Consider the following 22,828-nt stretch of genomic DNA (forward strand, 5'->3'; position numbering starts at 1 on the left):
CCTTCCCAGCATCGCCTCCCAGAATGCCTCAGGCCCCCAGCCAGTTCCCGCACCTCGCGAGACTCCGCCCAGCCCCTTTCCCGAACGACTGTCCGGCCCCCTTCCTTACCGAGCTCTGCGCGGGGCAGAGGAAGGGAGGGGAGGGCGGAAAAGACGGGCCGCGGGGCACGCTGGGAAGTGTGGTCCAAGAGTTTCACTCAGCCATATTCTTCCGGAGCGGGGGAGGCCAGAGAGGCAGCCGGGACTACGACTCCCAGCCGCCCTTTCGGTTTGTTTTTGTTCAAAAAAAAAAAAACCCCACACTCCCCCTCCTCACTCTTCACACACACTCACACACACCCACGGCAGACACGCACACACCCGGGCGCCGAAGGGAAAGCCGCGTCTCGCTTTCCCGCCCCGCCGCCAGTCCGGTCTTGGCCTCGCAGTAGAGCGGGAAAGCGGAGGCCGGAGCCGTGACCTCTGACCCCGTGGTTATGCGGAGCCGCCGCATTCCTTAGCGATCGCGGGGCTACCTCCTTCTCCTTCGCCGCTGCCGCCGCCGCCGCCGCCGCCGCCGCCGCCGCCGCCGCCGCCGCGGGCGACTGACGCAGCGCGGGCGCGTGGAGCCGCCACCCCTCCCCCACCGCCGCCCTCGCGCCGGGTCTAGCGCCAGCCGGTCCCCGCGCGCCCGCCCCCTCTCCCCGGCCGCACCCGAGTTCTCGCGCGCCGCCGCCGCCACGCGCCCCCCGCCGCCGCCGCCCCGCGCCGCCGCCGCCGCCGCCGCCGCCGCCGCCCCAGCCCACCCCGCCCGGAGGTCCCGCGTGGAGCCGCCGCCGCCGCCAGGGAGGAGGAGGATGAAGGACAAACAGAAGAGGAAGAAGGAGCGCACGTGGGCAGAGGCCGCGCGCCTGGTGAGGCGGGCCGCCGAGGGGGGCTCGATGGGGGGCGTGGGGGGGTTGGCTTGCCGAGCACCCCCCACTGGGAGGGGGGAGGGGCGAAGCCCTGCCCACTGTAGGAGGGGGCGGGCCACCCTTTCTACTGGAAAGGGACAATCCCCCAAGGCGTTGGGTGGGGAGAGGTCCCCCGCCGGGTCGGAGGTGGCGCCTTTTTCTGCACGTCCCCCCTCTAAATTCCTGCGGAGGGGTCGAGCTGGCAGGCCGGCTCCTCCCCCTCCGGGCGGCGGGGCCCCCGCCTCCCCTCCCCCACTATTTGGCAGCTTCTAGGGGGTCTGGGGAAGCTTCGTTTATGCACTCGGGGGAGTTAGGTTTCCGGGAAGGGTCGGAAGCTCCTCCCTCGCTTCCTGGTGGGCAATGGGGTGGTGCGTTTGACTCCAGGGGTTGGAAAGAGCCCCCAGTTTCAAGGACGCAAGTGGCATTTTGAGCTTTCGCAATCTAAACCAGGTGTGTGGAGGGAAGCAAATGCTTAACTCCCAGCTTGAACCCTGAGCCTTGGTTCTCAAACTTTAGTGTCCTGTGGGGACACCTGGGGAGGTTGTTAAGAATGCTCATCCTAGGGCCCTACTTAAGACCTACGGAGTCTGAGATTCTGGAGTAGAGCTTGAATATCTTCATTTTAACCAGCTTCTCGGGTTGGTTGTAAAGCAGGTGGCCCACGTACCACAGTTCTGAGATTCTGCTGACCGGACTTCACAAGCTAGACTGGAAACAGGCACTCTGCAGAGAACTAACTACACTTTGCAAAGAATGTATGCGTGTGTTCTCTCTTCCTTAGTGTCCTGGTGCATGTATACATGAAGTGTTGGGCAAAGACCAAGTGTCTCTGAAGATAATGCTCACTGAGGACTTAGCAAAGGAGAGAGTAATTTGAGTATTTGAAGCTGCCTTGTAATGGGGGTTGTGAATTTTCTGTTCTCAAAGTGTCAGAGGACTTGCAAGTGAAATATCTTTCTTTTGGATTTGCACCCACAAAGCTAAGACACTTTGAGACATGTTCTTATAAAATCTTGCTGATGACAGTAGTAACAGGTTATGCTTGTCTCAGAGATGTCACTTTCTCATAACTGTCACAAAGCAGGGTTATGGTGCAGATAGTATACTTGTCTCTTGACACCCTGTAGTTTATATGTAATTGCTGTAATTCACTTTTAATGATGAATGAAACTCAACCTTCTAATCTTTCATTTTATTGGGAAGTAGGGTTCCTGCCTCAAAGGTGTTGTGCAAAAAAAGACAAATATGTGTTGGAGGTTTTTACAAATCTTTGGTACACCTTTTTCGTTCTTGGAGCCTGTAAAACTCAGTTATTGACTTAAAAGAACTAACTCTGTTTGGTTTATAGGGGAAATTAAACTGGTGTACCTGATCCCCTTCCTCAGGCATTTGTTGCCCAAGAAACAGAAGTAGCAATTAGTTTGTATGCTGAAGTTTTGTGCTTCAGTTAATTTGTTTTGGTTTGGCATATGAAATTTGCAGATTTTGAAGTACCTAAATACTTTTTTCAGGTTCAGTCAAATTTGGAAGCTTTGTTCAGCTCTCAGGATCTCTTGGTAGTTTCAGGATTTCTCCATTGTTGCTTTACCTGAAGGAGAGTAGAGGAGAGCCAAAAGGACATGCTCTCTTTCTCCTGGAGGTTGAGTCTGTTTATTGAAATTCTCCTCTGAGTTTCTGTTCTGCAGGTGTTTATGACTCTGGGCACCAACAGGAAATTTGCTTGCCAGAGTTTTACTTGTTAGAGGTAGGTGAAAGTACCTTTAAATCCTGTGTTATTTATGTCTTGACAGAATTCTAAAGTCTGCTCGTCTCAAAGCTTTGTTGGCTCTTCCTAGTTGAAAGTCTCTAGGAATTTGGGGTCCACTCTTAAGCCTCTTTAGGCTCTTGAATTTATGGTGATCTGCACTCCAGTATCTAAGTTGCTATTTCTGTTTTATCATTGGCTCAACTCATGCTAGATTATCCCAGTAAGTTCTTTCTCTTCTTTTACTTCTATGGTTCTTCATTAAAAAATAGTAAGTCCTACTTGGAATTACTTCTGGTGCTCTTAAACACATGAAAGATGACTTGTGGGTATATGGTGTGTAGTTTTGCCTGTCTTTTATTGTTTTTTGTTTAGAATTTTCTGTCCCTTTGGATGGGACTAGTTGGTGAGCGAGGGGGAACTTTTAGAGTTCTCTCCTCATTTGGGGAAAAAAAAATTGTTGTAACAAACCAAGTGCTGGAGAGTTTGTGAGGCTTAACACTGGCTGGAGAAAACCTTGACTCCAGTGAGCTATAATGATAGGGCAGGAGATTAGATCTAATTACTCTTTGGACAGGTGAATTTGGAGTGCTTGCAGTGGCGATCAGATGCACTTGCTTGGGGGCAGTTTCATATTGCTCCCAACCTTGCTCACATTGGTGGCTAAAGTGATACCAGGAGCCCTTTTAAAACTATTTTGGTAGGAAAGAAGAGACTTCTGGACGATTTCAGTAGTGTAGTAAGCCCCAGGAGGTTGATTTTTGCAGCTGTTAATTATGTTGTTGAGAAGTAGATATTCTTCTTTCAAACATTTTGTAGTCTTGTTTTTCCTAGATGTAGGAGGTAGACTTTAGGGGGTTGGGTGGGTGTAAATCCTCCTACTTGTTAGGAACAATTTGTTTGGGAGAAATAGCTGAGTGGATTTCCCTTTAGATTGAATGCCCTTAAATGGATTCTCCCTGGCTTTGAGAAACTCTTCATTGCATGCTTTATCTTTCACTTTGATTCATGACTGACCATTCTTACATCAAACATTTTTTTCCCTTTGAAGTTGGAGAAGAGATACTTTTTTTTTTAAGTATGCTTTAGAAAGACAGACTAGGGATAGAACACTGCTGAATTGTTCTTATACTGAAAGCCGGAGGCATGTACAGTTTTAATAAAAGTGAAAACTTTGTATCTTTTGATGTAACTTCCCTTTAGAGATTTTGTTTCCTCTCTCTTAGATTCTCAGGCTCTTCCTGACTGCTGTTTAAATAATTGGTAGCTAATTTTTCAGTCATGCTTCTTTAAAAAAAAAAAATTACCATACAAAAATTCACTAGCTTAGCTCACAATTAGTATCAAAGAAGTTATATCTGTGGCAGTGAACATTAGTAGCTTGTATTGTGGGTTTGTTCAAGTCAACAGTGCTTAACTTGGCACTTAGGTTCTTGGAATACAAAGATGGATAAGGTTTGCCCTTGGGGAACTTACGGTTTTTCTGGGGATGGAGAAGGTCCAGACAGGTGAATAGAATTTCATTACAGCCATGGTCAGTGCCATCATAGATGTATGAATGGTAATAGACATCCTGGTTCCTGCTTATTGTCTAAGCATAATTATGAATAGCTCCTCCTTTTACTCTCAAGTGTCCTTTGGAAGATAAATTAGCAGTGTTGTGCAACTATGGGGCAATGAAAAGAGACATTTGAACTGTCTGGCAGAGAGCAGAGAAGGCTTCCTGGAGGAAGGTGCTTTCCGAACTGAATCTTGAAGGGTGAGTAGGAGTTAGGTCTGTCACAGAGGACGTAAGCAGGAGCTGGTAACAAAAAATAGGAGTGTGTGTGTTTATTTGCAGGGTGGAGAGTGTGGGAACTGGGTAGAACTACACATAGTTATTGGAACATAAAGTTTGTGGAGAGACAGGCAGAGATCAAATTGTGAGGGCCTTGTACGCCAGGCCAGCACACACCTACTTGGTGCCAGGCACTGTAGGCACTCAGTACATTATCTCTAATCTGTACAACAACTCTGAGAGGAAGATCTCAGTATCCTTCCTTCACAAACGAAGGAACCTAGGCTTAGGGTGGGTAGGTAACTTGCCCAAGTTTAGAAGACCAGAATTTGAATTCCTTAGAACCAGGTCTGTCTGGTTCTAAAACCTGTGCTTTTCCAGTGGACTAGTGGTCTCTCTGGAAGCTTCAGCTTTCGCTGTGTATAATTAGGTTGCTGTTGAAGGACTTTAAATTGGGAAAGTGATTAGGGCAGGTTTATTTTGTTGGACTGACTGGGGCTATATAGCAGGGTAAGTTATGCAAAAACGGGGATTTGGTCTTTTTTTACTGGTGAATTTTTAGAATTGTCCCTAGCACAAAGTGAGTATTTCACGTATTTGTTGAATGAAGGATGGCAGTGGAGTACGAATGAATTTGAGGAAAGCGGGGCTGGTTGCAGGGATATTAGCGGAAAGGCTATTGTGTCAGGTTAGGTCAGAAACTGGTGGTTGGGAACTGGGGGACAGGTGAGAGTGAAGGGTGATGCCTGGGTTTCTGAATTAGGTGATGAGACAGGCTGCCGACCAACGAGAGGAATGTTAGAAGGCGGGGTGATGGTGGTGGTGGATGAATTAGAGTAGGTGAGCATGTGGGACGTCCAGTACAGAACTGAGTATTTGGAGTCTGAAGCTTGGGAAGCAGTCCGCAGTCCAGGCTAGAGGTAGAGATTTGGGAGTTATCAGAATTTTGGTAGTAGTTGAAACTGTGAGAGATGATAATGACACCCAAGGAGAATGTAAAAACTGAACAGAGAGAGGCTAAGAATGGGACCATGGTAGAGGTTTTATTTCAGCAGCTACTCCTCCAAAACTTGCCTTTCTTTAGTGCTCAGGGTTCATGTTCTTCCACAGAGAGAACCTTCACAGCAGTCCTGTGGGACTGTACATTTTACTTGTGACAGAGCAGTACAGTACTTCGTTGTTAGGGTTGTTAAATGACTGCAAGATGCTGGTGTGGTTTGGAGTAACCTCAGCAGCTGCACTGGTAGAGATGGTACAGAGATATTGACAGCCTCTCTTTTTTCCTCCCTGAGAAGAATAACATTTATAAAACAACTCAGCTTTTTCAAGTGAGAGAGCTCTGGTTGCTCACTATGACCTTACTGCCAGGACTTAGTTATAGATGTCGCTAACATAAGTGGAATGTTCCATTTCTCATTGTTTGCTTGCACCAATCATATAGGATCACAGCATCATGTTGCCAAATGGCAAAATGTACTGTGGCAGTTAACAGAATTTCACAACCCAGTGGCACAAAAGCCATCATTTAAAAAATGTGGGTACTGGGAATTCCCTGGTGGTCCAGTGGTTAGGACTCTGTGCTTTCACTGCCAAGGGCACAGATTCAGTCCCTGTTTGGGGAACTAAGATCCTGCAAGTGTGGCCCCCACCCCAAAAAAAAGATAAAAAAATATGGATACTAATCAAAGTACCTTGGGAAAGAAAATCTAAATGCATTTCTTTTTTTTTTTTTGCGGTACATGGGCCTCTCACTGTTGCAGCCTCTCCCGTTGCGGAGCACGGGCTCCGGATGCACAGGCTCAGCGGCCATGGCTCACGGGCCCAGCCGCTCCGCGGCATGTGGGATCTTCCTGGACCGGGGCACGAACCCGTGTCCCCTGCATTGGCAGGCGGACTCTCAGCCACTAGGCCACCAGGGAAGCCCCTAAATGCATTTCTGTCTTATAATTTATTGCGTAGAAAACTATGTATTCTGTGGTTTAGCCGTATTAACAGCATCAAGTTAAGCGGTAATCAAGGTTGCTAAGGCCCCACATATCATAACATGTATGCTAAGAGGTTGTGTGTTTTCAGAATTGAGAATTAGAATATTTCATCTAATTGCAGTCACTTTCAGCAACTAGTTAGATATATGTGTAATTTGGTTTCAGAAGTAATTTTGTCTGTGGAAAGACTAAATTGTCAGCAGCGGTACCTCATAGCAGAATTGTAGCCCATGTTATATAGTGATGGATGTAAATGGAAGTTGCACACTGAAATCAGAACACTTATATTTCTTCAGGTACTAGAAAACTACTCAGACGCTCCAATGACACCAAAACAGATTCTGCAGGTCATAGAGGCAGAAGGACTAAAGGAAATGAGGTTTGTATGGCTCTTGTTGCTTAATGTCAGGGTTTCACAGGACACGTGTCTTCCTGCACTCAGGCAGTGATATGAGAAAGTCCGCATGTGCATATATGTGTACATACATACACACACACACACGTCTGGTGGTGGTGTGGAACTATCTCCCATGTTGTGTGTCCTCTGGGTGGAGGGTGGGAGTGGCTCAACATTCATTTGTTTTCATCAGAGGTTCAGTGGCTTTCCCTATCCTTGCTCTCCCATAATTTCGACATGGAGCTTGTTTTTTTGTGTAAGGAGTCAGCACATTTTCTCATGTACTCTGTTTTGCAAGTTTCAGTGATAGAGAAGGGACAGACTCTGATAGGCTCCATCGTGTCTAAAACTTCCCTTCTCTCTATACCATATCTTTGAAGTCCTTTGTTTTAGGATCAAAGAAGGGTGGTCTAATCACCATAAAACCCACTGGCTTTTTTTCCCCCTACTGATTCTAGGCATTCATGATATGAGCATACTAAATTTGGAGGTGACCTTGATTTTCTTATCCTGTGATATATTTTTCCTAGAGAAGCAACAGATTGGAAACACAGAAAGAATTGCAGGCACAAACAAAAATCAGTGCCTGTCCTGAATCCTTTCTCTCCTCACCCCAACCTTTTTTAAAATTAAAATGAAAGAGGAGAGCACAGCACAGTTCCTTCTCGGGATTCAGAACAGGCAGCATATATTCTGCTGGTTAAGCTTTAGCTGCTTGAAATTGATCTTTTAGGATCGAAAGATCCTCACTTTCCAGTTGTCAGTTCAAACATTCTCTAGCTGACGTTTTGTGGGGAGGGAAGATCAGGATTGTCTAGATACATTCATTTAAATACTACCTATGCACTGTGTAGTGTTATAATTGTTTTTTTTGTTTGTTTGTTTTGTTTTTATGTGCTATTTCCCATCATGCTGCTGTCTGCACTGCTGTTGGACCACTGTGCCTATAGAAGGTAAATTAGTCCCTTTGGGACAGATGGAGTTGAGAACCTAACTTGTTTCTGCTTCTAGCTCTTACAGGAATTATGAAGCAGTCATGGTGGCTCGTGATGAGTGAACAGCTCTGTGATTTGTAGACAGAGGTATAGTGTGTAGGAGTCACACTGTTTCAAGAAAGACTCTGCCAGCATGCCTTTCCCCACTGCAGCAGAGACATTAGCACACCCACTTGATACTCCAGATTCTGCACAAGGTTTCTTTTAGAGATTGGTTCTTCGTGAAATTTTTTTTTTTTTTTAGCATCCAGTGTGTTCCAAAGCCGAATAAGTAATAGGGTTTTTTTAATGGCTTTTTTAGACTCAGAATTTATTTTTAACACTCTGCATAAATTAGGGCCTCTAATTCTGAAAATGCTGAGAGGCTTTACTTGAGATATTTATATTTATTTAACATGCTGGGGAGAGGGAAGAGAAGGTGCACAGGTGAACCCTAGCACTAACATGCTAGCGCCAAACTCAGTTAATATTAATAATGGACATTTGTCTGTATTTTTGATAGCTTTTCTGTTTTAAGATTTAGTAAGTAGTCGCTAACTCACATGAGTTGTCATTGTTTTGCGACCTACTGTTGTAGCAGGGACCATGATATAACTTAATATGCTATCTCTTTTTTTGGTTTAATGTTTGAGCATTATTGGGTACTAAATCCATGTGACTTTTTATATTCAAATTTAAATGATTGCTCCTGGGTAGATATAAAATAAAACCCATCTTTCCCCCTTCCCAACTGAGAAAAAGCAAACGAAATACTGTTCCTTTTGTGTGTTTATTAGAAAATGTTAACTGGAAAAAAAATTTTCTTGGGACAGCACCAGTGATCCTGTGGTTTTTGTGTTGAAAATGTTATGTGGCAGTTTCTGAGCATGATACGCAGGTTGGAATATAGATGCTAGGAAACTCGGTTTTGTTTTTAATTAACATTAAAATTTAATTTAAATATTTTGGGTAAATAAAAATATTGGGTAATTTTTTTTTCAAAACTCCTGAGTGTACCTGAAAAATTGTGTAGTGTTTCTAAATTTCTTGAGAGTTTGGTTCATATTGTCAAAAGGCACTAAAGAATTGTCAGGTATGGAGTGGAGATATCAGATAGCATGTCTTATCCCAGAGCTCTCTGGGTGTGATTTATGTGAATTTCATTTGTTGCTCTTTTGCCACTTTCAAAGTAGAATTCTTGTCATGGGATGTTTTCTTTTATATTTCTTCCTCTTTTTCTTGATTTAAGAGTGAGTTAAAGGGTATTAGAGCTTTGAGTAAGTAGACATATTGATTTGTATGACCACCTTCCATCCTTGTATGTTTTTACAGTGGGACATCCCCTCTTGCATGTCTTAATGCCATGCTACATTCCAATTCAAGAGGAGGAGAGGGGTTATTTTATAAACTACCTGGCCGAATCAGCCTTTTTACACTCAAGGTAAGTAATATAAACTCTACTTTAGTGCAGTGGTTCTTCAGCTTTTAGTGTTCCTAAGAATCACTGGTAGGTCTGGAATGTGGCCCATGAATTTGCATTTCTAATAGGCAGGCAGGTGATGCTGATGCTGTTTTTCTGAAATGGCGCATTGAGGTGTTCTGGTGTGAACAGAGTATTAGGAATTATTTAGTCATATCAGCTATTGTGTCTGTATTCAGTTTTTCCTTGTTTGTATCTGCAGATTGTATGCAATAGAGGGATAAGTATGTGTGGGGGTAATTGCAAATGTGCCTTAATTATAGTTTTGTTTGTAATAATATGTGAAGGATAAATTACTGGACAGCCAAGTAAGACCTAGTCTATGGAAAATAACTGAAATGTGAAAATACTTGTGGAAATTCAAAAACTCAGCATTTACCAAGTGACACTAATTACAAAGCAAGAGAACTTAGATCAGGTTCAGTTCGTAAGCTTAAATAGAGCTGAAATGAACAAGCTAATTATTTTTCTATGATTTGTGATATACATCATTTAAACCAGGGATTGGCAGATTTTTTTCTGTAAAGGACCAGAAAATAAATATTGTAGGTTTTGTGGGCCACACTGTCTCTATCGTAACTATTCAACTCTGCCATTGAAGCAGGAAAACAGCCACAGAGAATGCACAAACGAATGGGCATGGGTGTGATCCAATAAGACATTATTTATAAAAAGAAGCAGTGGGCTAGATTTGGCTTGGGGGTGTAGTTTGCTGACTCCTAATTTAGACATAGTTAACCTGTTGATGGTGAGAAACTGAAAATTTGATGCTGATCCTTATAATCTTCCAAAATGTTGTTATAAATTGCAGTAGTCCATAAACAGACTTTTCTCTTTTAGTTTTGTTTTTGATAGACTTGTTTTCTTTAATTAATTAAAAATTAAACACTCGAACAAATACCAACTATATAACCTGTGGTCATAAAACTTGATCTTTAAGTACACATCAGATGTATCTTATGTTCAGATATCTGTGCTATGTTGTTTTTATTTGTAGTATTTCAGACTTTAAAAGGCAGCATAATGTAATGTCAGAAACTGAGCCTTGGAAGAGTCAGAGCCCTGAATTCAAAATTTAGCTTTGTCACCTGGGACAGATTTAACCCCTCTTTATGGTGGTGTATGCATCTCTGACAGTCAGTCCTTAATAAATGGTACCCTTTATGATATTCCTTTAGGTTCCTTATCCTTAATTGCTTGTTAATGGCATTTTTCTATTATATATTATTAAATATATTGTAATTATAGGTAATTATGTATAGTTATAGTTGTGTGTATTATATGTGTTACAAATGTGCCTGTTAGTGGAACATTTCTCTTTTAAGAGGGAGAAGAAATACCTATTTCTATGGATACCTTAAGGATAGGAATTGAGTTTCATTTGTCCTTGTAATTTGGCTCTGGGCAGAATTCTTGGCATAGTCCATGTTTAATAAATTTTTTTAAAAATAAATTTATTTACTTATTATTTTGGCTGCATTGGGTCTTCGTTGCTGCATGTGGGCTTTCTCTAGTTGCGGTGAGTGGGGCTACTCTTCGTTGCAGTACGGTGCGCGGGCTTCTCGTTGCAGTGGCTTCTCTTGTTGCGGAGCACGGGCTCTAGGCACATGGGCTTCAGTAGTTGTGGCTTGTGGGTTCTAGAGCGCAGGCTCAGTTGTGGCACACAGGCTTAGTTGCTCCGCAGCATGTGGGATCTTCCTGGACCAGGGCTCGAACCCGTGTCTCCTGCATTGGCAGGCAAATTCTTAACCACTGCGCTACCAGGGAAGTCCCTGGTAGACTTTTAGCTTGGTTGATCATCCGTGCGAGCTATCCGTGCGTGTCTCTTTTAACATTTTGACCTGTTAGAAAGCGATATGTGCAAATGCAACAGAAAGTAAAATGCAGCAGGGAAAGTGAAGGTAGCCCATAAATTCTGCGATTTGTAACCTAAATGATAATTTATATTAATAATATTTGAAAAAATTGGATTATAATTTCCTTATAGCTTTACTGCTTGTTGTATTCAGTTAATATATTTGCCATGATGGCATTGATACATACAGGCACACCTTATTCTCCACCACTGCCCCCGCCCCTCCCAGGGCTCCTTGAGAGTTTGAAGTGTCGATTAGTCTTATTAATTGCCTCATTATCACCACACTATCTTCCAGAAGTTGTGCAGGCATTTACTTTATTGTTATTTGGGAATGGATAAGAAAGGATACCAAAAATCTGAACCAGCTGATTACCATCCTATCCTCATCACCCGAGGACCCAGGTCTGCTGAATAAAGTACAAGGTGGTGCATTTTTTCCTTTCTTATCCTCATTTGAAGAAATTTCAAACCTACAGAAAAATTGGAGTACTACACTGAACACCCCACCTATCTTGCTTTCTTCCTAATTGTTACAAGTTTGCCACATTTGCTTTATCCCTCTCTACATATATATGCTTTTTTTCCCAGAACCATTTAAAAGTGTTCAACTAGTACTGGTACTTCACCCTTACATATCTTAGAATGTATGTCTTAGGAGCAAGGACATTGTCCTACATAACCACAATACCATTGTCATAGTCAAGAAACTTAATGATACAGTAGTATATAATATATAGTCCATATTCAGTTTTTTTCTAGTTCTAAAAATATTCTTTCTTTATTTTTGGCTGCGTTGGGTCTTCGTTGCTGCATGCAGGCTTTCTCTAGTTGTGGCGAGCGGGGGCTACTCTTAGTTGTGGTGCGCGGGCTTCTCATTTTGGTGGCTTCTCTTGTTGTGGCTCATGGGCTCTAGAGTGCAGGCTCAGTAGTTGTGGCTTGCAGGCTCTAGGCACGCAGGCTTCAGTAGTTGTGGCGCGTGGGCTTAGTTCTGCGGCGTGTGGGATCTTCCCGGACCAGGGCTCGAACCCTCGTCCCCTGCATTGGCAGGTGGGTTCTTAACCACTGCAGCACCAGAGAAGTCCTGTGGCATTTTTTTGGTCTGTTTCTTATGTGTTAAGGAGAAGCATGTGCAGAATGGCTTGGTATTTTTCTCCACACTGCCTGGAAATCTCTTCTAGTGGGCCATCAACGTCAGAAACCATGTGGTTTCACTACTTAGTTGAAGAGAGGAGTTTTTTCAGTTCTGAATACATTTGTGTGGACTTATCTATGGTTACCAAAGCTTTACTGATAAGCTGGAGTCTTTGGGGGCATGCCACAGGGTTCCTTCTCTGATAAAAGTTGTTCTGGGTAATGCGATGGTACATTTGACACTATATGTAGATGCTTGCATCAGGCCTTAGAATTAGTACTCAGGGATGTGTGGGAGAGGTGAAATCTATCCATGCTTTGAATTCTTGTTTTGAGTTGCTTTTCTTAAGCTTTTCCTGAAGTCAGCTGTCAGTGTACATCATTGCCTGGTTAGAGGTGGGATTTATATTGTTTTTTACACTTGGAATTTCCCATCCTTGTAAAACCAGTGAGAGCTCCTTTGTAGTGTTCTACATTTTTATGACTGTCATGCTGAACTACTTTGCTTTTGTGACTAGGTGTTTGTGTCATTGGTGAGTTTAACCTGGGTTGTGAGTTGTCATTGCAGCACTCACTGTCAGTCATGACTGCAGTCATCTGAACATTGTTCAGTTTTATTGTGGAATGATGCTCAAGTCAAAGTGTCATGGCCATTTGCACTTTATTATACCTTATGTAGTGATAGAGGGCTCAGCCTTAGGGGGGTCCTTTAATTCAACTAACAAGTCCAGTTGAATCTTTTTAGTATGTAGAATATATATTTTTAAAGTATTAAAAGATCTTCTTGGTAAAAAAATAAATGACTACACTTAAAGTATCCATCCATTAAAATTCACTGTTTGCAAATAAAAGAAAAGCAAATGGAGGACGAGAAGGAGGTAATTTTTGCAGTTTCACAATGTTATTTATAGATCTACAATTAAGTTTTTCATATACAACTCCACACTTGCAGTGATTCCAGAACTATTTATATTACCATTAAATACTGAGGAGACTTCCATACAGTCAAATCATAGAGTCTGTCATTTGCGAGGCAGGACAGGACCAGAATCCATTTTGATTTTTGATAGGTACGCATCAAGCAAAGTGGGCTTCTAAAAATGCAAGTCGTATCATCCACTGTCCTGCGTGGCCCTTGCCTACCTCTTTGATCTCTCCTGGCACCTTCTCCTTGGTCATTATACTTCAGCCACCCTGGCCTTCATTTACTCTGTTTCTCAAAGGCCCCAAACTTGTGTCCACCTCAGAGCCCTTGCACTTGCTAGCCCCTATGTCTGGAAAGCTCTGGGGTAACTTCTTGTCATTTGTTTGTTAGTCCAGAAGTACCTTCTCAGTGAGGCTCTCTCTAACGGTAGTTCCAATTCCGCAACATTATGAGGGTTTTGGTTGTTTCACAGTCCTACCTTGTTTGTTTGGTTACTTGGTTATCATTAGCCTCCCTCCACTTGAATGTCAGTGCAGGGACTTGGTTTTCACTGTATCTCCTGTGTCTGGCAAATAGTACATAATGTAATAAATATTGGCTGAATGGAAAGTAGAAGATAGCATCATCAATATCTTAAGCCAACTAGTTCTCCTTGTAGTCTACCTTTCTTTTATATGTTTTATTATAGAATATGCATATTCTGGGTTATTTTTTCTTCTCAGCAAGGCAACTTCTAAGAACCCTTTTTTTTTTTTCTTGCTCTCTTTAGAGCAATTCTACGTTAATCTGTGAAAGAATCTGCTGACACTAGAAATAAATCTTGGGACTTCCCCAGTGGTCCAGTGGTGAAACTCCACGCTTCCAGTGCAGGGGGCGTGGGTTTGATCCCTAGTTGGGGAACTAAGATCCCACATGCCATGCGTGGTGTGGCAAAAAAGAAAAAAAAGAAAGAAATCTTTCCCAGGCTGTGGCCATAATGCGGTTCTTCTAATTGCTGAAGGCAGAAACTGAGCCATTCGAAACAGTTTGAATGTTTTAGGTATCTTTTAGGTATCATGTTATTCTTTTTAGTTTTGAACTTTGGTCATCATCTTTGTTAGAAAAAAGAATTTCTTTCATATAAAATGGTAGTGACGTTTTTAGATGATGTCTTTTATAGTCTGTGTTAGCTTTATCAAATATATGATCTTTTTAGTGCGTAGAATTCTAGAATTTTAGTGTGGAAGGGGCTCTCAAATCATCCGGTTCATTTGCATTTTGCAGGTAGAAAACTGAACTTCTAACAGATTAGGTTTACCCATGACCGTGTGTCCTTGCAACAAATGCATTTGGCCAAGTTGGGACTAGAACCCACGGCCCTACCTTTTGAGTTTGATTTCTTTTCATTATGCCAATTCAGAATAAAGAGTTTTTCTTCAGGTTTTAGGATCTTTGGTTACTTCATCTTTTTAAAGCGTCTTATGAGTGCCTTGATACTTCTCAGAATGTTAGTTTTATTCTCGTAATGAAAATTCTTATAATTGTTAAGCAAAAGTAGCTTTTCATGTCCTTAGATTTGTACTCTTCAGTTATGGGCGGTTGGTTTGAATTTCTGCCCTCTGCATTAATCATATTGGCATTTCTGATCGTGGTCATTCTTTTCTGTACCAGAGTGAGTGGTATATGGTGGTAGTAAGAGCACTGGAGTCAGCTTGAGGTCTGGGGTCCAGCATAGTGCCTCAGGTCCTATGGAATATCTCCATTTATACTTCTTTGTCTCTAACACTGAGAAGTTGAAATAGATTGGTCATTTAAATACTTCAGGTGTAAAACCTTTCATATCATGAAATGGAGCTGCATGATGTAGATGACTGTGAAACTGCTCTGGTTGAAACAAGCATGAAGACCCCGCTTCTCCATCTGTCGTGGATTCTGCCATCCCTATCCCATTCTCCAAGCACCCAAGGCATCTTTCCCAGACCCAGGAGCTCTGTTGAAAACCTCCTAGAGTGAAAATTCAGTGAAGATCCTTCCTGTGCTCACATTTTAGCATCTAGACTATTTTGTGTGAAAAGTAAGTCAGCCCTGGATATTTTTCTTTCCTGTTCTTTTGTGATGCATTTGGTATTTACTGGAGGCTGACTGTTTTATTACAAACCCTTTCCTACTCTGTACTGCATAGAAGGCCTACTTAGTAGAGCAGTACCATTTACTCTGGTTAGTGGTAGCAGTAATTTGGTCTTGATGGAGGCTTTGACCCGTCATTTGGTAAAAGTTTCCTTATTGGAGTAATTCTCAAGGGCCGCCTGGATCCACCTTTGAAAAATGGGGTATTCTGTTGTCTGACAGGATATTCAGCAAGCTCAGGGAGAAAAGAGAACTTGATTGTTAATGGAGCCCTGGTTAGACTCTGGTTTGCCTAAGAGGTGAGCAGCCTTTTGTCCTGCTACCTCCAGAAGTTCAAAGCCCTGTAAGAATGAAGTGGTAAATGATAAAGGTCAGGGGACAGAGGTTTGGAAAGCACTACCACTGGAATTATTTTTTATAGCTCAGAGGGGTGGGCAGGATGATAATTTCAAGGTTTCTAAATCAGTATATATATATTTTAACAAAAAGGTTATAAACATTTTTTAAGTGTTATTTTAAAGCATCAGGGTTCTAGGAAAATGAGGAGCTTGTATGTACTTCAGGCTTCCTTGGGACTGTGTGAAAAAATGCTTAAACTTTTCTGTGGTCAGCCAGTATGAAAACTGCGTTTGATCTCTTCTCAATCCTTCATATCAGACTTTTGGGGAGGGTTGTTTGAGGAACTTGTTTAGTGTCAGAAAGTTGCTTCTTATTCTAGTTTACATAATCTGGTAGAAAAGATGAAACTGATGCTTAATCGAGTGCTAACTATATTCCAGACAGGCATCGTACTGCTCACGTTGGTCTCTTGAAACATAAATGTGTTTCCTACTCCTGTACTAATGGGGGAAACAGCCTGAGAGAGTTTAAGTAAATGGTATGAAGTCATGTTTTTGGTTATTTGAGAGGTTGGTATTTAACAGACGGAGGACAGGTCAGGATATTCTAAGTTTCTCCCAAATGAGTTGGCTCTCAAATATGTGAGATGCATACTCAAGGTTCTGAAAGAATGACTTCAAATTCTTTGTGCATCATGAGGCAGGAGAAGAACAGGGAGCCAAAAAAGATGTCTATTTTCTTCTGGAAGATGCTGTCTTCTTCGATTCAGTTGTACTAGATGGGCTTTGAAATGTGTGCTTTTCCAGTCAGGTAATCCTTTTGTTTTAGTTTTCTCTTTGGCTCTTTATGCCAGCTTTTCTTTGGTAAATTAACTCCTGACAATTCTTTTAAAACTCCTTATTTTTTTTTTGTCTGCATTTCCACTGCCACCTTAGTCTAAGTTATCCTTGTACGCCAGCTACTGAAATAGCTCCTGCCTGGTCTACTTGCTTTCACTTTTGCCTCCTTAGAATCCAGTTTGCTCTTTTGTAATCCACAAAGCAGCCAGAGGGGTTTTTTAAAAAACAATTTGATCATGACACATCTCTATTTGATTCAATTCTGTGGTTTCCTATGGTGTTTACCAAAAAATCCAAACCTTGCTCAGCCACACTGCCCTTCTTTCAGTTCTTTGAATTCCTTAAGCTCTTTCCAGTTTTAGGGTCTTCTATTTGGAACTCTCTTCTCTCCACTTCTGCCTGGCTCAACTTAACGAGTATCAACTTAAATCTCAGTCCCTTAGAGGAGCCTTCTCTCTAAATTGGGTTTTCCTGTTGTGCCCTGAACTTTACTTCTTTTCACTTACAACTTTATAATTATATAATTATTTGGATGATTGTTTGATGTCTTTCCTGACCAGGTCTTAGGGCAGAGAATCTGTATTATTTTGTTCTGGGCTATATCCTCAGCATCTCTCATAGTAGGTGCTTAAAAATGTTTGTTAGATAAATGCAGTGGAAAAAGCATAGAAGGAGGTTGTTATGACTTGATTGGTAGCAGTTCTCTATGCCAAACAGTAGAATTGGTTCAGAATAGTAATTGTTAGTATTAAAATTGAAACATGTAGTACAGAATGTTTATCAGGATCTCTTTTTCAGGGAATGGAGTGTTTGAAAACCTCCAAAGTGTAAGCTTTGTTTTCTCAAAAGAAAGAAAAAGTAATGTCCAGTGTTGCCTTTGAAATCTAGTGCCGTATTGATTCCTGAGATTCTGTGTTTGCCTGCCTTCTTTTTTCTATTGCCTCTCCCTGAAAACTTTTAGGATCTTATTTCCATGATTATATGCTTTAGTGTGGGTCTTTTTGCACTCCGCATGTCTTACTCAAATGTCTGATGATTTTTGGTTGAGGGCTATTCTTGACTCTTAAATATTAGCGGGAACTTCAGTGTATTGTGGTTTTGTGGCTTCACTTGTCTCCTGCAGCAGTAGGTGCTGGTTGTCACTTAGATGTATGGTACTGGAGTAGGGGTGCCCATCTCCTCCTAATGTAGACTTAGCAATTCCCATGTTCTCAATTCCATACCTCATCCTTGTCTGCCATGTACCTGGTTTAAGTTCTGAGCCTGTCTGGAATTTAGGGGATGAATCTGCTTGGGTCTTTTCAGTATCTCCTAGATTACTGTAATAGCTTCCTAACTGGTCTCCTTACTTTGCTCTTGCCACCCTCCTCAACACTGGAGCCAGGAAATTTTTTTAAAAGCTCATAGAGGGGCTTCCCTGGTGGCACAGTGGTTGAGAGTCCGCCTGCCGATGCAGGGGACACGGGTTCGTGCCCCGGTCCGGGAAGATCCCACATGCCGCGGAGCGGCTGGGCCCGTGAGCCATGGCCGCTGAGCCTGCGCGTCCGGAGCCTGTGCTCCACAATGGGAGAGACCACAGCAGTGAGAGGCCCGCGTACCGCAAAAAAAAAAAAAAAAAGTTCAGTCAGACTGTGTCATTCCTCCCACCCCGCTTCACTCAGGGTAAAGGCCAAAATCCTTGCAGTGCCCTTTCGCCATCTTCGTCCCACCCTCACTCCCATCTCTCTTCCTCTTACTCTCTCCCCTTGTTCACTCTGCTTGACAAACACAGTGGCTTCTTTGGTGATCCTTTAACATGCAATCGCTATTCGTCTCCAGGATTTTGCCTGTGCTGCTTCAGCTGTCTGCAGTGCTTTCCCCCAAACACCTTCATGCCTCGCTCCCCCACCTCGTTCAAGTCTGTGCTCGAATTGCACCCTGATGCCTCCACACCGCATAGCTCTCCCAGTCCCCCTGTTCCCTGCCTTACGTTTTTTTTCTTGGTATTTATCACTGTGTGATATACCATATTATATATGTTTTGCTTATTGTTATTGTATGTCTCCTTTGACTAGAACTAGTCCTCTAAGGGAGGAGTTTTCAATTTTAGTTAATGCCGTCTCTTCAGCCCCTAGGAAAAAGTAGGTACTCAGTATTTGTGTGAGTAAATGAATCATAGTTTATTTCTTTTAATTTGGTAATATAGTGAATTAGTTCAGTAGAATTTTTTCCAGTGCTCAAGCATCCTTGTATTCCTAGGATAAATGTCACTTTGACATGGTTTTCTTTTAAATAACACATCGTTGGATTTAGAGTATGAATAATTTATTTAGGATTCTTACATCTGTGTTCATAAGTGACCGATCTGATATTTTGATTTCAAACCTTGCCATGTTTTGGTATTAAAACAAGCTGTGCTGTTTTCCCTCCATTGATTTTTGCAGTAGTCTCTTTAAGACAGAGATTATTTGGGTTTTTTTGGTAGAACATGCCTATGAAGGCTACTGGGTGTGATGTGTCTTACTTTGAGAATATGTTGTTTTTAACTTTTAAAAATTGTGAAATATATAAACTATACAAAAGAGAATATATGCAAATTTTGTTATTTTAGATAATAATAACTGAGAAATAAACTACACACTGTATCCACCAGCCAGCTCAAGAACAGAACATCCTCTGTACTCTTTGAAACCTCTGCGCATATCCCTTTCTCTCCCTGTGGAAGATAACCACTGTTCTAATTTTCATATTAATCATTACCTTGCTTTTATTTCCAGGTTTATCCACATGTGTATATATTGCTGAACATGCTTTAAAAATATCTTTATGTGAATGGAATCACGTTGTATGTATTTTTCTCTCACTTGCTGCTTTGTGCTTATCATTTCTGAGCTTGATGTGTGTTGGTGCATTTAATTGAAATACATCATATTTTCTGCTATATGCTGTCTTATGGTGTGAATATTCCGTGATTTCTTTGTCCATTCTGCTCTTGGTGTGCATTTGGGTTGTTTCTAGTTCTCGCTGTAACAAACACTGCTGCGTTGAATACTCTTGTACGTCTCTTGGCGCATGTGTTCGGTAGCTTCTCTAGGGTGTGTACATTGCTAGGAATGGGACTGACCAGGAGGTTTTGCACCTAATCATCATGACTAGGTAGTACAGCTGTTTTTCGTATGTAATCGTATGAATTTGTAAAGTAATCGTATGAATTTACATTGCTTTCGTAGTACATGAGAATTCCTGCTGTTCCACAGCCTGAGTATTGTGGGTGTAAATTAGTATCTTTGTTCAGTTTTTAAAATACGGTATCATTTACCTACAGTAAAATTCACCCATTTTGATGTATTAGTGTACAGTGTACTAGTGTACAGCTCTATGAGTTTTTTTTAAAAATTCATTTTTTTTTTTAGTTCACATTTGTGTTGACATTTTATTTGGCATTTTAACAGTGCTATTTAAAGGTATGCCATACGTGTCTTGAATGCAGTTGCTCCAGTAAATGCTTTTGCTAAAACATGCTTCTCCCTCCCCTAAAAATTCAGTTTTATATTTATATACAGTAAAATTCACCCTTTTCCGGTTATAGTCCTTTGAGTTTTTTGTTTTTTGTTTTTTTTTAGTCCTTTGAGTTTTGACAGACATACAGATGTGTAACTGCCACCATAATTAAGATATAGAACAGTTCCATCACCCCAGAAACTACCCCCTTGCTTTTTTGTAGTCAGTTCCTCTCCCGACCCCAGCTCCTGGCCAGCTGTTGATTTGTTTTCTATCCTTGCAGTTATGCCTTTTCCACAATGTCATGTAAATTGATTTATACATTATGTAGCCTTTTGAGTCTGGCTTCCTTCGCTTAGTGTGAGGTGTCTGAGATTTAGCTATCTTGTAACGTACAGTATAGTTCCCCCTTACCCGAGGTTTCACTTTCTGCAGTTTCAGTAACTGGTGGTCAACTGCAGTCTGAAAATACTAACTGGAAAATTCCAGAAGTCAACAATTCATAAGTATTAAATTGCACACTGTACTGAGTAGTGTGGTGAAATCTTGAGCCATCCTGTGCTGTCCCGCCTGTGATCACCAACCATCGACATCATCTCCTCCTGGCACCCAACCACTGATGTTGTCATGGCTCAGTGATCTAGGATTACCTGAAGCAGATGATCTTCCTCTTGAAGAAGGTCAATAGTGGCCTAACACTACGTCACAATGCCTACATCATTCACCTCACTTCATCTCATCATGTAGGCTTTTTTCATCTCATATCATCACAATAAGAAGGGTGAGTAGAGTACAGTAAGATAATTTTGAGACAGAGACCACATCTACATAACTCTTACTATAGTTCTATTTTATTATTATTGTTGTTAATCTCTTACTGTGCCTAACTTATAAACTTTATCATTGGTGTGTATGTATAGGAAAAAACGTAGTATATACATAGAGAGAGTTCGGTACTATCTCGGTTTCAGGCTTCCACTGGGGGTGTTGGAACATATTCCCCATGGATAAGGGGGGACTACTGTATATCAATAATTTGTTCCTTTTCAGTGCTGAATAATATCCCATTGTATGGATCTACCATGTTTTGCTTATCCATTCCTCAGCTGATGGACGTTTGGATTGTTTTCTTCTTTGGACTACTAAGAGTAGTGCTATGAATATTTGTAGACAAGTCTTGTGATAAACGTTTTAATTCCTCTTGGGTAGATGCCTAGGAGTGGAATTGCTGAGTTGTGTTGTAATTACTGTTTACTTTTCTAAGAAACAACCAACCTGTTTTCCAAAGTGGCTATATAATCTTACATTCAAGTTTTTTGTTCTTTAGTAAAATTTTTTCTTTTTTCCCCCGGCAGTATTATTTTTTTCCTGAAGTCTATTTTGTTATTGATATAGCCCATCCAGCTGTCTTATAATTAGTTTTTTTTTTTTTTTTTTTTGCGGTACGCGGGCCTCTCACTGCTGTGGCCTCTCCCGTTGCGGAGCACAGGCTCCGGATGCGCAGGCTCAGCGGCCATGGCTCATGGGCCCAGCCGCTCCATGGCATGTGGGATCCCCCCGGACCAGGGCACGAACCCGTGTCCCCTGCATCGGCAGGCGGACTCTCAACCACTGCGCTACCAGGGAAGCCCTATAGTTAGTTTTTGCATGGTATATTTTTCCATCCTTTTGCTGTTAACCTGTCTATGTCTTTCATGTTTCTTTATATTTTTAGTTGGATCTTACTTATTTTTATCCAGTCTAATAATTTCTACCTTTTAATTAGGATGCTTGGACCATGTACATTTCGTGTAATTATTGGTAAGGTTGGATTAAGTCTTCCATCTAGCTCTTTGTTTTCTCTTTGTCCTATTTTCCTTCTTTTCTTTTCCTGCCTTCTTTTGGATTGAGTATTTTTATTTTTTATTCATATTTCTTTGAGACATTTATTTATTAAAATTTTTTAATAGACGCATAGTTGATTTACAGTGTTTCAGGTATACAGCAAAGTGATTCAGCTATATATATATACATATATATCTATTCTTTTTCAGATTCTTTTCCATTATAGGTTATTACAAGATAATGAATATAGTTCCCTGTGCTATGCAGTAGACCCTTGTTTATCTATTTTATATATAGTAGTGTGTATCTGTTAATCCCAAATTCCTAATTTATCCCTCCCCCCACCACCTTACCCCTGGATTGAGTATTTTTAATATTCCCTTTTATCATCACTGTTAGCTTATTAACTATATCTGTTTTTTCCCCAGAGGTTGCTTTATTATTTACAAAATGCATCTTTAACTTCTCACAGACTACCTTTAAATAGTATTATACATTTCACATAAAATGTAGCATCCTTGTGATGCTGTTCTTCCATTTACCCCCTCCTAGTCTTTGTGCTATTCTTTTCATACATTCTACTTCTATATAGGTTATACATGTCACAAAGCATTACTACTTTTGCTTTAAACAATTCTTATAAAGAAATTTAAAAATGGGGGGAAAAGTCTTATTTTACCCACATATTTACCATTTCTAGTATTCTTCATTTCTTTGTGGAGCTCCAGGTTTCCATTTGTTACTGTTTTCCTTCCTTCTGAAGATCTTTAACAGTACTGTGGTGCAGATATGCTGTGACAGATTCTCTCAGCTTTTCCTCGTGTGACAACGTCTTTATTTTGCCTTGAAGGCTATTTTATCTAGATACATTTAAAGGTTCCCACCCCCACCCCCGGCATTTTAAAGATGCCAATCCTTTGTTTTCTGGTTTGCATAGTTTCTGATGAAAAGTTTGTGGTAATTCTTATATGTGTCCCTCTTTTTTCTGTTGCAGCTTTGAAGATTTTTCTCTGTATTATAGGTTTTGACAATTTGAT

General features: G+C 41.4%; 1 protein-coding gene across 2 annotated transcripts in view; it reads left to right on the top strand.

Moving 5' to 3' along the window:
- Window positions 1-795: 795 nt before the first annotated feature.
- ASXL1 (ASXL transcriptional regulator 1) overlaps window positions 796-22,828 on the top strand; it is a 67,203-nt gene continuing 45,170 nt past the window's right edge. Inside the window, exons 1-3 of one of the 2 annotated variants that reach the window (XM_082669480.1) lie at window positions 796-893; window positions 6,735-6,832; window positions 9,142-9,250. In XM_082669480.1, coding sequence (XP_082525606.1) covers window positions 837-893; window positions 6,735-6,832; window positions 9,142-9,250 — 264 coding nt within the window. In that variant the 5' untranslated portion in view covers window positions 796-836. Of the gene's footprint in view, window positions 894-6,734; window positions 6,833-9,079; window positions 9,251-22,828 lie in introns of those variants that run through there. The other variant, XM_082669479.1, reaches the window with a different exon arrangement.

This window comes from Grampus griseus (genome assembly GCF_964374135.1).
Source record: "Grampus griseus genome assembly, chromosome: 14".
NCBI lineage: Eukaryota > Metazoa > Chordata > Mammalia > Artiodactyla > Delphinidae > Grampus > Grampus griseus.